The following is a 15,258-nucleotide window of genomic DNA, read 5'->3' on the forward strand; positions in this document are numbered from 1 at the left end:
AGATCCAAGATATGTGGCACATAGACATGTGAACTGATGGGCTCCACAAATTTTCACTTGCAGCAAAGCGCAACTGAACCAAGATTTTCAGCATCTACAAGGGTGACTTTTTTCCAGAAAAGGGAGCTTCTCGTCCTCTTCTAGCATTTGAAAGTGTTTCGAGGGGAAAAATTTACTAATACGGTTTCTACGATCAGAACGATCTCAGAAGGCGGTTGCAGGAAGAAATACACCAAGAAATGTCCCTAGTAAGTGACTACGGAAAGTCGAACTTAACTAGCATGTGTAAGACATTTTGAATTGTAGCACTGAATAACTATGCCCTAAAATAAAAATTCAAGCATTTCATCCCATTGAATAGTCTATTATGGAATCTCATCTGACGAACCACAATTAAATCCAATCCAAACATGCCACATTCATGCACTAGCTCCGTCTCACGATGTGCCCCACGATAACCTCACTTGTAGCATTGGATCTCACCGTGATCTCAGTCCATGAAAAGTAACTCCTAGTGAGAGCAGTTGATTGTTGAAGACCAGAGTAGCTCCAAAATCTGATTTGATGATTTTCTTCGTATAATAAATGCAACCTAGAAAGAATGCATTTAAACAGTCAGGTAAACATTTCCTGAAGCTATGCAAACATGAATGAAGGCACAGTGGAATTTCTCTCTTGCATATTAATTGAAAGAGCATGGATAATTGAAAGAAATTGCTGACACCACATATACACTCTGAAGATTGTTCATTCCCAAAAACCTTCCACGACATCACGAAGCCATAATTGTAATCATATGCTACCATAAGTAAAACGATTTTATGGGCCAACTTATAGATATTATTTGAATGAGTTGTGGTCCTTAGTATGCTAATATATATCTTAGTGGGGTGCACCACTTTGCATCAGAAGATAGATAATGTTGAAAGGAAGAATTTGTAGTCTGCACCATCCCATGCTTGCCGATGGAATAGACTTTTCAATTGCTAGATGGAGCTATTTCATCGGTCAACGAGTTCAAGAATATAGCAAGTTCAGGAGATTACCTAGCAGTCATTGTAGCAGGAAACTCACCATACTGCCCATAGGACCACAGACATAAGAGTGCCCGTCCAGATCCCTGCCCTTCAGCTATTGCTTTCCAGCTATGCCCTGTAACTTGGGAGCTAACATATACTCTGGCAAATTCATCAAACACAAGGTGAGTCATAAAACTCTTTCGCACTGTGAAAATGATGAAGCACCTCAAGTAAAACTGATGCCGCAAGCAACGGATTTCAGAAAGGTCCCCTTGCAGCGCCCAGATTTTCACTTACCGATTTGCCGTGAGCATACTTCCTGATGGCAAAGCTAACATTTATTTTCTTGAGTCATCAACATTGGAAGTTGCAGGAATACTGCTATTTCAAACCCCAAGAAAACACCCAGGCAAAGTCTATGCAGCAACCAAAAAATTTTAGAAGGGTTTTTTTGTAGTGTACAAGCATAAGCGTCCAAGCTGAAATGTCACCTTGTCCCACATTCCGCAGCCCCCAGGCAAGGCCTGGCTGTGGACATGCATATGGATGTTATTCTACCTTCAACAGTCCGACCCTCCGGGACATTAAAACTTTTGCAAGCATGCACGCCAATGTGCCAAATAGAAACCACTACATTTGGCGCTTGTACTATACCAGTTGACCAATGCCACCCGAATATGAGAATTCTCATACTGTAGAAACCTCATGATGGATTGATGCTTGGAATGATTTTGGGAAGCAGCTTGTATGGTGGCCTTGAATATGCATCCCCATTGTTTTGGATGCAAGTAAGTTCCTGCTTAAGAGCAGAATATGCTTCTGCAAACGCCTGCATCAAGTGACAATCCAGAATATCATAAACATACAGTAGATGTAAATAAAAAATTCCCCCTCAATTATCATCACGCTTTTGAGATGCTAATACAAGCCTAAATTTGTTTAAGGTCACAAGTGCATGATTAATAAATCAATTAAAAATGGAAAAGATAACATATTAAAGGATAATTCCTCCCACCTGCACAAGAACTTGTTGACAAGGAAAATTCCTAGTATATGATAGCATATATTATGAAAAGTTCTTATATTCATATATGCCTTTCCTTTATTACTAAGCATCAGAGCCAAAATGAAGCATCATAAACTCTCACCATAATTTTAGGTTCATAGTAACTATTCAGTCCTATAGACTTATTTGAGTCCACTGTTTGAATACTTTGAACAAATCTTCCAGTATGATGTTTTCAGAAATTTCACTAACAAACCTGTTTGTTTTACCTTTCCTCAGGACCATTCTTCACAATCTCTAAATAAACGATTTTTGGACAAATATGTGAACATGTCAATATCAAAATATTCAGCATTCATAAGGCGCTTCCATTCATTTGGCTTTTCCTTTCTTGGAGGCAGGTACCTTGCCTACAACTTTCGGTATAAAAATTAGATTTTTCTGGCAAAATATATAGTTAGATATGAGCCATTGTTAGAACTTCAGGAACTCTTTTACAGAACTTAGGATGTGCATGTAAGCACTTCTCCAGTTTCTTCGGTTGGGGTTGGGTGAAGTAGCAGAGGGATATTTAGTCATCCTAACAGTTTTGAGGGGCTAAATGTGCTACTAAAACCAAAATCAGTCACCAGACAAAGGCAGTTCTTCATGTTAGAGTTATCCCACATCACTTGTTTTCACGGTTTATGACAGCCTTATATAGTGTAGTCTCCATCCACTGAATTACTAAGACTTCCGTATTGGAATTCAAACATGACATTAGAGCCCAACTTACAATTTTTCAGTGCCCAATTTAATAATTCATCCCGTTTGTGAATTACTAGTCTCTGTATAGGTTGGCACACCCTTGCTGCCTCTTATAAATTTTACTGATAAGAAAAACAAAAAAATTCTAGAAGGATGAACAAGTTATAAGCACTGACTAGTTCTAATTTCTTTAAAGAGTAATCTATAAGTCACTTTAGGCAACATGTTATTACAGCTTTACTCATTTGTTACGTGTTAGGTACATTTTAACTGTGGCAAGATGCCCACCAGATGATTGAAATTCCACTAGCACACACCTTGATGCACTGATGAATGCGGAAGCAGTTTCTCCCCACGTTGTTCGTAGGAAAAAGCGGATCGTCTAAATGGATAGGATCAATGCTGCAGAAGGCAAGATATTTCATCAAAAGGTGTAATCTTAGATATGTCATCCATAGTGCATATTTCTATCTCCAGTCATAAATAGAATCAGGAAGCAGATGTCACCTGTAACCTCTTTCCCTCTTCAGATATAAACCACTTCCCCGAACAGACACACGCATTTCGCGAGGATCAAACACATTCCTAGATAATCAAATTATATTCCTGTTAATAACTGCTGCCAAACTGGATGAACGCTTGAAACTAATAAACTAGACGTAGTCAATGATGATGAACAATTAGAAACCATGTAAATAAGGAAAAGAAAAGGTCTAGCTTTGACCCACCCAAAAAAGTAAAGAAAATCCATAAGAAGGCTTCCAAAGTTCTGCAAAAATAAATGACTGCAGTTAAAGTAAGGTCTTCACATAAACACAAGCAAGATAAAATTAAAACTGAACTCCACCAATAATTCATCTAACGAATCAATCTGCCACCAATAATCAGACCACAATACGGCAATTGCCAAAAATGAGTATAACATAGAGCTACAAATATCAAGTGATAAACATATTATACAAATTTGCAGCAAGGCCTAAACATTTTCGTACACCACAGATCCATAGAACACAAAAAATGCCTCTTACAGTGTAAACATCAATTGACAAATGCTGGGAATGTATGTACTCATAAGTAGTTCTACAATATGCATAGAGGATTCTAATGCAATCACACAAAAGTATATTAATCAATCAGCATGGTAAGCATATCACAACAACTATTAGAGCAAATCATATTCTGAAAATGATGAGGTTGATATAGTAACACCTTCCACGCAGATATTAGTAGGCAGTTATCTTGGCCAAGCAATATCACAAGTCAAACATGTACAAGAAGTATTAAAACATTGATAACCTATTACACAACAGGCAGTAGACAACAATATTAAGTATCCCAGCCATCTGTCTTGTCACAAGTATACAATAAGAAGATTAGAAATTCTGAGCATCTGTTAAATATATGCCTGAGTCTTGACACACATTATGGACCCATTCCTTGGCTGCATAAACCTGTAGTCTAAAATGGTACCAGATACTCTCTGTAATTCCTATTATGGTGCGTTTGCTCCTCAGTTTAACATTCAAACTGATTATGTCCATGTCCTATATTTCACGAGTAAGACCCAACATATGGACAAGGAGTGCATAAGGTATGTGTCTTCACACACTATGCACCAGATACCAACAGCTTATGTTTTTGGGGAAATCGTTATCCGACGAGATCTATGCCTCAAATTCCTTTTTTTCCCGCAAAAGCAATAAGTGAGAAAAAGGAAAGTTCTAAATAGGCCATTTGATACCCTCGGTTATGACATATATGATATTACTTTACAGCCTTCGTAGAATCCTGACCAGAATAGTAATGATCAAATTTCGGTTCACTAGAATCCACCACAATCTAACGTGCCCAAATAAAGATGTACTCTCAAATGGGTGGATAAAGAGGGATCAATACATTTATATCAGGTTAATCATCAATAGCTTAATCTGCTGCTGCTTGCTGTGTTGACATTATCCAAGCCTTTCCCAGACAATGCAGAATTTAAACATCCATTGAGTATACAACTACAAGCAATGCCAAAACATATAAATGCCAGTAACATTCATGCTTCATGTCTGACGACAAGTAAAGCTGTAATAGCACTCAAAAATCTTGAACTATGCAATGCAGAAATCGCATGAAAGATTACAGTTGCTTAGTTTATTAGTAAGGATTTATCCACTAAAAACTGCTTAGAACGGCAGTTGGAGTCACATAGCAAAACAGTTCTTAAATGTACAAGAGGGCAAAAGCTGGACAGTATAAAATTCAAATTAGCTAGACCTCTACCAACCATTTAAAGTAGCACCTTCCAGTTTTCCACAGTAACAACGAGAAAAAATGAATGAATCAAAGAAGAGGTGGCTTGAATTTCGGCACAAATATTCTCCAAAGCAAGAAATAAGACAATTATATGGAGTATAGTAGCCGTGCAAGGAGCACAAATAGAAAAGGAAAAACAAGGGGAAGAAGAATCTCTGACAATATGCACTATGGCTTTACTGCTCTCATACAACATCATTGCTTGATATACAAAAGGTAAAAATTACTGCATCGCGACAGAAAAAATCAAAGTCTACCTGGTTGATTGATCGGCCAAGGTGATGCTCGTGTTGAAGAAAACGTGTAATTAGTAGCACCTGCAGAAGGATGCAAAAAAGATCACATTAGCCGGTCATTTGATCATGAAACATGCGAGTGCGAGTCAATCAGGGAATTTATGATGTTAGACAAAAACTGAAAAATGCCTCATACTTCATCCCAAATTAATTAAGAAAACCAATATCACATATTATAGGCTATCATATTAGTTTTTTTTCTTTTTATAAGTACAGTGAAAAGATCTATCATAAAGGTCACACATCTGTAGTTGCTCCACAAGCAATAATGTAGGGTATTTTGTTCTAAGTTTTCAGCTAGTCAAAAGAATCTGAATAAGTATCCTGGTTCTGAATGTTCCATTGTCAACTTCAGTAGAGATTACAGCTTCATACATAGATAGTTTCCGACATGCCAAATAAATCAAAATTCTTGATTGATTGCTCCATTTTATCCATAAACATGACAAAGTTTCAGCAGGACAAGTAAGTCTAAACTCAAAGCCAGATTACTCTTTGACAGATCTTACAACAGATTCTATAAATACACAGCAACACTTCCATCTTAAGCGCATGCTCGACCAAATTGAAAAGTAGAGTGTGCAAGAAATTCTCAAGCATGCAATTTGTGGAAGCAAGTCAGTGAACCTAACTATCAAAGCCTCCAGAAAGAGAATATACAACCAAGGAGAGAATGGACATGAGATGTAAAAGCACAAGAAGATGCACACATGGAGGCAGAGAGAGAGAGAGAGAGAGAGAGAGAGAGAGAGAGAGAGAGAGAGAGAGAGAGAGAGATTCTACTCTCTTCCCTCTCTATATCACAAAAACAAGGGTGGACAAGGGTGGAAATAAGCATAAGTATGGTTAATCACTGAACCAGAAGTTATCTGCTGTCAAAAGATTCATTGGACAAAGATGCCAGTAGTAATTTCCGATCATCGCATCAAATTGTTTCTAATCATGAATTTCATTTGCAAAATCCAGAAGGAATTACATCTTAGCTACATATTAGAGGGGAAGATAATCCACTATCAGTCTCTCATGCAGATATTCTTAAGTATGAATATAAGAAAAATTAGGAAAAGTCCTATGCCAATTCCTCATGTAGAGACCCTCAAGCATGAAAGCTCCTAAATTTGATGACAAGATTAATTACTATCACACTAGTCATATTTTTTTTTAATCCAATCCATTAGAAATCATTCCCTAGAAGAGTTTGGATTACAGATCAATCAGCCAGAAGTTAAGGTGCCAAGGAAAAAAACAATTTGACTTTCTATTACTTTGCCTCCCCCTTCAAGAAAGAAGGGAAAAGAAAGCAAATATCACAGCATTCCATTGCCAACAGCAATATCTTCTATTTCTAGTTCAGTGAGATTCCCTACGTCACATCTCAAGGTCTGAGAACATTACAATCTGTCTGCAGGTCCAAGAACTAGATGCTGAAACGTCCCATTTTCTCAAGGAGATAAAATTTTTGAAGGTTTAGCTTCCATTAAAAGGCTATGTGGTTAGACCAAAGTCTGCATCAGGGGCTGAAATGAAACAAAGAAACACTTACTAAGTGTGAACAATTTTCATGATAGCTTCGATCAAAGTAACCTGCTGAGTTGTTTTAGTAAATGCATTTACTAATATTGAAAGCTAATATACATCAGACAGTTTTCGAGATCTCTTCTTGTAAAGAGGTTAATTCCTCAAAATGATCAACCATATTAAGTTTCACTATTGAGATGCACTGAACAGAATTAGACATAATATAGCACAACTCACCAGACAATATGAGTTCAAACCACCAGAATAAGACTGATCCAGGCTGCGATCCGCCAGAAATTGTTTTAGCACCAAAGCAAGTGGTGTGGTAGCTGGAAATTGTTCAGTCAGCTCCTTTACCTGCATATTATGATACCAAGGACCAAATTTTCAGATAAGAAAGGTTCAAAAAGGACTATTCTGAATTTAGTAGTCCGTCTATCCCAAATTGTTTAAAGCAGTGCAGCCTTCATATATACCCATGAAAAGTCATTTATATTAAGGCATAAGCACATTTGAAGTTTGTTGCATAAGCAACTAATGCAAATCTATGTACACATTGCCAACAGCATTAAATATAATGACTTATCAACATTCCATTCGTTATGCTCTAACAATGATATCAAATTTTTTGCAGGCCCATATAGTGCAAATTGAACGATCAGAAAACCTTTATCTTGAAATAATTAAAAAAATTAGGGCTGAGCCAAAAAATATATTTTTTCTTCTTCAATGCAGCTACAGCTCATACAAATGAACCTCCTTCATAATAAACTTGTGCAAAGTATATTCTTCTCCTTGTAGCTAAAATATAACAACCTATCTTTTATTAGACAAATCAGTGATTTATTAAAGTTCAGCGAATATAAGAGGACAAGCCTAACACCAGATGACAAACACTAGATTAGCTACTGGAGAGACCTACATTCATATCCTTAATATTTAGCTTCACTCTTATCAAAGACCTGAGAAAATAACTCTAATAACACCCTTAACCAGGAAAAAAATTGTTCTCCATGGTTTTTTAAAGAAACAGTCTTCGACAGTGGTATCAACAATTGAGTTGAGCTATCTCCAACAAAATAACTTCACAAAAGGCATAACTAAATTTCCCTTGGATTCTAGTAATCCTCCAAATGTCTGAAAATGTGAAGCTATATCTCTGTTACTGAAAAAACTAATTACCAGCTCCGTTGTCTGGAGTCCTGTGTGTGAAGCAGACTTGAAGCTGATGTCGAGACGCACTGATTTTGAACTATCGGTATTGTGATAGTTTGTCTGGGAGCACATTTGTGGCGAAGAGTCTTCTTGCACATCTGAATGTGCATGTGCCAGATTGGCTAATTCATGACCATTGTGACTTGGTTCTTCTTTTGGTGATTGTGCACTAGAAGCACTGGATGAAACCAGATCTTGTGGAACTTCCACCACTAGCTTTATAATAGGAATCTACCAAAAATGTAGTGCTATGAGGATATAGTAAAAGAGAAGGTGGAGGAGAAGTGAAAGCATAAATGGCCTTACAGCAGTATTTTCCACAGTTTTAAGGGAATCACTTTTAACCCAGTCCTGATTGGCAAGATACCTAGCAGCATGCTGAAACAGGCATTGGCACAATATGAGTCCTCCCACATATAATGCAATGGTAAATTGTACACTTCAATGAAGAAGCAATAATAGAAATTTCTTTTTACAAACAAATTAGCATTAAAAAAATAAATCTAAAACTATTGGGCTATTAGTTTTAGCTTTAGAGGCGGCAGCGACTGCTGTCAAAAGTGCTTCGACTCATGTATGGTGTCCGGCTAACTCGTCATAGCTAAGTACCCAATGACTGCTTCTAGGAAATTGTCCACCTGCTTCAGGGTGTTGCTTTAAACATGTTGCAAAATGCTTGCACTACAACACACCAAACCAACAGCAACACCGACCCAAAAAAATAGAGGCATCATCTCAAGGGAGAATGCAAGAACAGTAGTGCATTCAATTCATGCAATGAGCTCATACGCATAATAGGCAAATTGAAACATAAAAATTACTCACACTAAACATATTTTGCCCAATATAAATAAAAAGAAAACAGAGAGAGTAATATATTATCAACCTCATAATGACTGAAGTATATTTCTGGTAAAGAGGCTAAATATGTCTAACGTCTGGACGAACTTTCGTTATCAAGTAATATGGGATACTTTTAACCACGCTCTGACATGCGAACTAGACTAATGTCAAGTCAAGCGATATGGGATACTTCTAACTAAACTCACATGTGAACCGGACTAAGGTCAAGTGGAATTAATGAACAGAGAAGAAGACAATCAAGAACCATTTAGCAAACCAATTATTAAATGAGTCCTGAAGAACAGACTTGACTCTAATACCATTTTAGAAGTTCCAACCCAAAAAGCTTAGAGTGTTAGTTAGAGAGAAATTATTCTATAGGCTTGGACAAACCCTGAATTGTTAGGTGGAATATTTGTGACGTCAATAAAAGAGTAAAGAGATGTATGTCTCAAGTAATATTTGTTCTATTTTTTCTGCCCAAATACAATCTGGAAAGCAAGATGAGAAAGCTTCAAAGGACAGAATGCTTGGCAGATGTACCTGAAGGCATGTCTCCTTGATACCATTACGCCCCTCCAAGATCCCAGCTTCTTTTATCGGTTCCTAAATATAGATTTGCATAAATTCTTCAACCTATGGAATTACAGTTCACCACATATTACAATATAAAATCATGCAAATCTATTCATACCAGGTTCCTAACAGGGGGTAGGCAGACAACAAGGTCCACATCACTTGAGGGAAGTGACAACCCTGTTGCATTTGAACCAAAGATATTAGCACGCGACCTAGGCCAAAGAACCTGGAGAGACCGCGTGACACGCTTAATAGCCCAATTGATATACGGCTTCCTGTATAAATTCTCTGCAGCAACCTACGGCCCGGAGATATAAACGAAGAGTCAAAGCACCATCCAACCAAAATTTTCATATTTCACGGGAAAGGATATCATAATGAAGCTCCGAAGAGACAAGCTCAGCAATGTTAAGGAAAAAACTCCGCGTCCACTTTCCTACCTGTTTGCAGAATGAATCAATTTCATCGTGAAGAAGGCTATGCATTAAAGAAAGAGATGCTGTCCGAGAAAGTCCATTCTCTACTTCTGGTGGTTCCAGAGGGAAGGCGACATCTGGCTGTTTCATAACATCATCCGGTAATCACCATGGGCACTACCCGACCAAAAACAAAGGAAGAAGTAGTCAAGTGTATATACTTACGTGTTCCTGATCACAAGCTAGATGGGATATTGCAATAAGATGGTCTTGCAGCAAATGTCCAGGTAGAGGCTGGACGACTGGATGAGCTGAAATATTGTTATTTCTCCAAGAAGGCAAAACAACTTCAGTGCCATCAATGTGCAGAGAACTTTCTTCCAAGTTCCCAATATCATTATACCAGCCTCTCATACCCCAGTGCCTTGGACTAGAACTACCAGATCTAACAGTTGGAAAGCCCCTCTGTTTTCTGGATTCTCCCACAGGTGATGGTGGAGGTGGACGGGGTGCCCTTGGTACACAAAGAACAACAGGAGATGGTGGCCGTTTTATTCGAGGCTGTTCCCGCCTAGTTGGAGGAACACGAGGACTTCTGAGATCATGACCTCTCTTGATTGATCTTTCCCTAGAAATACTAGGAATGATGATTGGTCTTAAACCAGGATAGGGAAGAGGGTCTCCGGTCTTTCCCTCCAAATCACCTGGTAACCTGGATGAAGATACAGAAGCCTCATCCTCGCCTTTTTTGTCTGTAATTGGTGATGAAGAATGCAGCGCCTGACCAGGTACATCATTCCCTGACACGACATACCCAAGAGCCTGATGTCCAGAAACTAGAGGATCAAATGGAGAACAAAATGAAGCAGCAGTAGGTGAAGCCAAACCATTTGTACTGTATGAAGAAGAGAATGCAACCATATCATCAACTGCTCGATTCATCTCTGCTTCTTGCCAAGTCCAGAAGCTGTCATCAGAACTGAGAGATGGAGGCCGTGAGAAACCAGTCCCAGGATGATCAGAAGGATTCCAGTACATCACACCCCCACCAAAGTACTGATTATAATCCAACCCTGACACTCCATGAACCTCAAATTCTTCTTCTGATACCCAGTGGCTGTCACGCTCATCAACGAGTTCCTGCAAATTTGACAAATCAGGTATGTCCACAAAATCAGCAGAGTACTTCTTTTCATTGTTGTTTGCCATTGAATTGTGCTGCCCACTGTTAGTAGTGAAACCCTGATGGAAAGTAGAATGACGTCTTGAGATGAATCCAGAATCATAACTACAGGTCAATGATGCTGCTACTCCACAAGCATTTCGTACCACTGGGGGCCAATCTGAACTCATGGTTACTGGTCGTGTTAGCATCTGTTTACACCCACTTTCAATCGGAGGATTCCTAGTCTGATGTACCACTGATAAAAAAGGTTGGCGGAAGTGATTGTGCCAATTATGACCAGCATCAAGATGTAACCTATCAGTGGCAGTTGGGAGATGCGAGTTAGCTGATGGAAAGTAAGTGCTAGCTACATTGGGCCACTCGTGTGAAAGCCACTCCAAAGAAGTAATATGTACAGGTTGATTGAAATCTCCTTTCCTCCACTCCCTCGTGGAGTCCTCTTTCAAATCACAGGCAGTGCTTTGCTTGTTGGAAACAGCCGACTTCGCATCAGCTTGAGTTATGCTGACAGATTTCTGAATGGCAGTTTCTCCATTGATTGGCACACAGCCAGTCTCTTTTGGGAAACAATTGAGAGGTACATTTTTACAACTTAATTTGCCATTTAGTGTTTTCGATACAGAAGACAAAACAGGATTTTCAACTGCAGTATTCAAAGTCTCTGAACATTCTAAACTGCCAAAACCCAAATCAACTGTAGAACCTATAGAGGAGTCTTCTTTATCTCTTTTGGAGGCCTGCCCCTCTTCTCCACCAGGTCCACATGTAGAACTGCAAGAACATGAATCTGAACCAAGGATGTAGTCTCTGCTAAAATTATGATTTGCACAATTGAAGGTAGTTGAATTATCAGTGCCCTCGACCAACTTCGAAGCCTTGTCTTGAGAGGTACTAGAAATAGAGGAAGCACCAACGGAAGACCTCTCATTATTTATATGTTCCTTCGAAATTTCTAGGACAGAATTTCTGTTTTTACGTTTTGCTTTCTTGTTCCTTCGAGCAGATGTCTGCATTTTTCCAGCAACAATTCCTTTGGCAGATTCCTGACCAAAGGCTACCAGTTATAGACTGTTAAAATCAGAAGACTTGAACTTCATTTGAACAAGAAAAAAACATTGCAACCATTTTGACTATCAACGATGACCTCTCCAACTGACACCCATTTCTCTGAAGAACCACAGGCATCTTGCTTGCAGACTTCTCAGTATTAGCCAATGAAAAATTATGAGCCTAATAAATTATTCGCAAAAAATTATCAATAAATTTGTGGGGCATCATCGACATAACTGTCAGCAAATTTAAATGAAGGATATATTACCTTGCAAGATTTGTCAGTTGGACGATGATCCTTTTGGGGAGTACCAGTAGAATTCAGCCTCTTTAAATTACCGGGCCTGCCCTTCTTTTTATGACCTGATGCACCATGCTTTTCCTTGGACTTATTAGGTGATAAATTACAACTTTCCTCTCTTAGAAGTTCAAGTTTTGTGCACTCAAGATAAATAATCACAAGAAATCCCCGCAGTTTTGCTAGTATACAATCAGAAATAGTACCGATAGTGTTCAGGGAGCTAAAAAATACTTTCCCTCTGTCAAAGTCACTTTCCAGACACGATTTTAATGTAATGGCATCTCGAAGTACAAGCAAACGATTGAAGACATTAGCAAAAGAAGAATGTCCCTGCGAAATAGAGTTATGCAAAACCATTGAACCAAACTCTACATCAGATGCAAGTTCTGGTGCCACTCTTTGCAAAGACACATTCTCATTGTACTTTAGTGATGGATGCGGTTCCAGAGAGAAAGCCCACAGCCTGTCTTTTGAGGCACTTTTTACATCTGTTAGAATCTCCAGAGTCTGAAAAAAAATTTGGTCAGAAACTAGACCACCATACCATCTTCTTAACTTCAAGTAACCAAGATGCCAAAGAGTGGGCAATTGAAAACAATTGTTGTGGAGTGAAAAATAGCATACAATCTCAAAGAATCAAAACTACATCCATCCATCCATCCATCACAAAGTGTTCATATAAGGAAACAGACAACAACTAACTGGATCAGTTCAAAACCTTGTTTGAATTTTTAAAGAGAAACTACATAAGAAAGTTCCTGAAGTGTACCAAGGCTTTTGTGGACTTTGCCAATACTGATGTTATCGCCTTTCGCCTCACTTCCGCATCCAAATTCGACCACCAGTCGACGCAACCCTTCTTCCTCCAAAACACATTGGCTGCAACACCAGCCATCGCCAACTTCTCTTTAAGCTTCACCCCTCTCTTTTTACCACTATTACAATTCAGCCAAGCCAGCCTCAATGCCACCTCCAACCTATTCGCCACAAAAGCCTCCAGGGCGTAATATCCCTTCGCCTTCAACCAACCTAATTCCACCCAATCTGCTCCCAACTCACTCTCCTCGCCCCTCAAAAACCCCCCATCCGACACCCTATCCATCGTTTCCACAAACGAATCTACATTTTCCACGAACCCTTCGCTAACAGTAACAGAGTCGAGGCTATTCGCCGAAACCGAACATCCCTCGACGCTCTCCCCTTCTCTCGAGCTGAAGAGTAGCACCGAATCGAAAACGGATCTCTCCAACCCGTCCGACTCGGCGACGCGGGACAGGAGGCCGCGCGACTTCCTGTAGCAGAGGCCGGGGAGATCGCCCTCCTCGGGGAGGTCGGGCAGCAGGATGAAGGACCCGTGGCCGCGGGTGCGGAGGTAGCCGAGCATCCGGATCAGGATCCGGACGAGCTTGGGATCGACGGCGGTCAGGTGCGATCGGCGCTGGTGGGGGCCGAGGGAGGAGAGCCACTTGAGGATCGAGGACCGGGGGGCGGCGCCGCCACCGGCGCCGGCGACGGAGGAGCTAGGGCTCGGGGAGGGGGAAGAGCGGGAGGCGGCGGCGTAGAGAGAGATGTGGGAGGTGAGGGAGTCGATGAGGAGCTGCTGGTTCTGCGACGCGACGGAGGCCGCCGCCGCCGCCGCCGCCGCCGCGAGGGGCTCGCGAGGGAGCTTGGGCTCGCCGTTGGACATCTCTTGTTGCAGGGAGAGAGAGAGAGAGAGAGAGAGAGAGAACTTGTAGAGGACGACGAAGCAGGACGACGCAGACGGCTTTTTGTGCAGATATATGTGGCCAATCATTGCATTGAAAGCGAAAAATGCCACTGGTGTTATCATTTTCTTTTTATTTACTTTCCATTTATTTCTTGAAAAATATACCATCTAAAAAACATTCTTCTTAAAAATAATCGCTTATAAAATGATTAAACGAAGAATATATACATCATCCAGGAAAATGCACGCTTATATTGAAATTTTATTATTCATATTAGATCCGTTTATTTTTACTTTTTCATATTCATAGTTTCAAAATCAATTCAAATCTTATTGTTATTCATAAATTATTTTCGATTATTAAAATATTTATCATTAACTTATTATGTCAAGAGATACAAGCCATTATTTTTTAGGAAAATATTTTTCACATCACCCATTCTCCGCGTAACAAACTGAGTCTTAATAAAAATATACTATAAAAGAAATTTACAACTCCAAACGGTTTGATTGAATTGATTTTATCTTGCTTCTGCTCTCTTGAGTGTATTGTTTCATGTTGTTATCATATTGTAGAGAAAGTGATGATCTAAGCTCTATTGGGAAATCACGGTATGGAAACTTCACGGAATGTTAGGCTTAATACAACAAAATAAGAAATTTTGTGAGACTACAGCCTACCGTTCTAAAAGCTTAAGCTATAATATGAAGACGTAATTTATTATTTAAATATTCTAACACTTATTCTCATGTTTAGTCTAGTATTTTTGCCTAGTACTAAGCGTGGATATATTTAATTAGGGAGGCAAATGGGGTCTAGAAATATTTGAACTCAAGATCTCTAGCTTTAATTCCATGTGAGATGGAAATCGGATAAAGACCATGAGAAGAATTAACTTCGAGGAGAACTTTCCCGGTTTGTTTGTCCTTCAAAGAAAAGGATGAATCACTAAAATTAATGGCACAAGAATTTTTACAGCAAAATTGAGCAACGAAGAGGAGATTGCGAGTAAGATTAGAAATACGATAGATGCGAGATAATAGTAAAGAACGAGAACCGGTATGCAAAA

General features: G+C 39.3%; 1 protein-coding gene across 4 annotated transcripts; it reads right to left on the reverse strand.

Moving 5' to 3' along the window:
* Positions 1-300: 300 nt before the first annotated feature.
* Positions 301-14,221, reverse strand: LOC115687144 (uncharacterized). 4 transcript variants are annotated; one of them, XM_056318526.1, is made up of 17 exons: positions 13,250-14,221; positions 12,448-12,987; positions 12,252-12,359; positions 10,169-12,172; positions 9,968-10,084; positions 9,643-9,825; positions 9,492-9,554; positions 8,412-8,483; positions 8,073-8,336; positions 7,128-7,247; positions 5,334-5,393; positions 3,501-3,541; positions 3,280-3,357; positions 3,090-3,174; positions 1,317-1,848; positions 1,075-1,178; positions 301-592 (listed from the first exon to the last, which is right to left on the reverse strand). In XM_056318526.1, exons 1-15 carry the CDS (start codon positions 14,165-14,167, stop codon positions 1,723-1,725), a joined length of 4,779 nt encoding a protein of 1,592 aa, XP_056174501.1. In that variant the 5' UTR covers positions 14,168-14,221; the 3' UTR covers positions 301-592; positions 1,075-1,178; positions 1,317-1,722. The 4 variants fall into 4 exon arrangements, with proteins under 4 accessions (XP_056174501.1, XP_030468472.1, XP_056174502.1 ...); XM_030612612.2 differs by having other exon boundaries at positions 1,075-1,848; XM_056318527.1 differs by lacking the exon at positions 12,252-12,359 and having other exon boundaries at positions 1,075-1,848; positions 13,250-14,220.
* Positions 14,222-15,258: the final 1,037 nt, after the last annotated feature.

Source organism: Syzygium oleosum, unplaced genomic scaffold (genome assembly GCF_021117445.2).
Source record: "Syzygium oleosum isolate NSW1041296 unplaced genomic scaffold, Sole_v2.1 Sole_v2.15, whole genome shotgun sequence".
NCBI lineage: Eukaryota > Viridiplantae > Streptophyta > Magnoliopsida > Myrtales > Myrtaceae > Syzygium > Syzygium oleosum.

Coding starts and splice junctions, on each gene's coding strand:
- LOC115687144 (XM_056318526.1), bottom strand. CDS start 14,167: ATGTCCAACGGCGAGCCCAAGCTCCCTCGCGAGCCCCTCGCGGCGGCG. Junction 12,360..12,447: donor CAACTGACAAATCTTGCAAG/GTAATATATCCT, acceptor ATAATTTATTAG/GCTCATAATTTTTCATTGGC. Junction 3,542..5,333: donor TTGGCCGATCAATCAACCAG/GTAGACTTTGAT, acceptor TTATTTTTGCAG/AACTTTGGAAGCCTTCTTAT.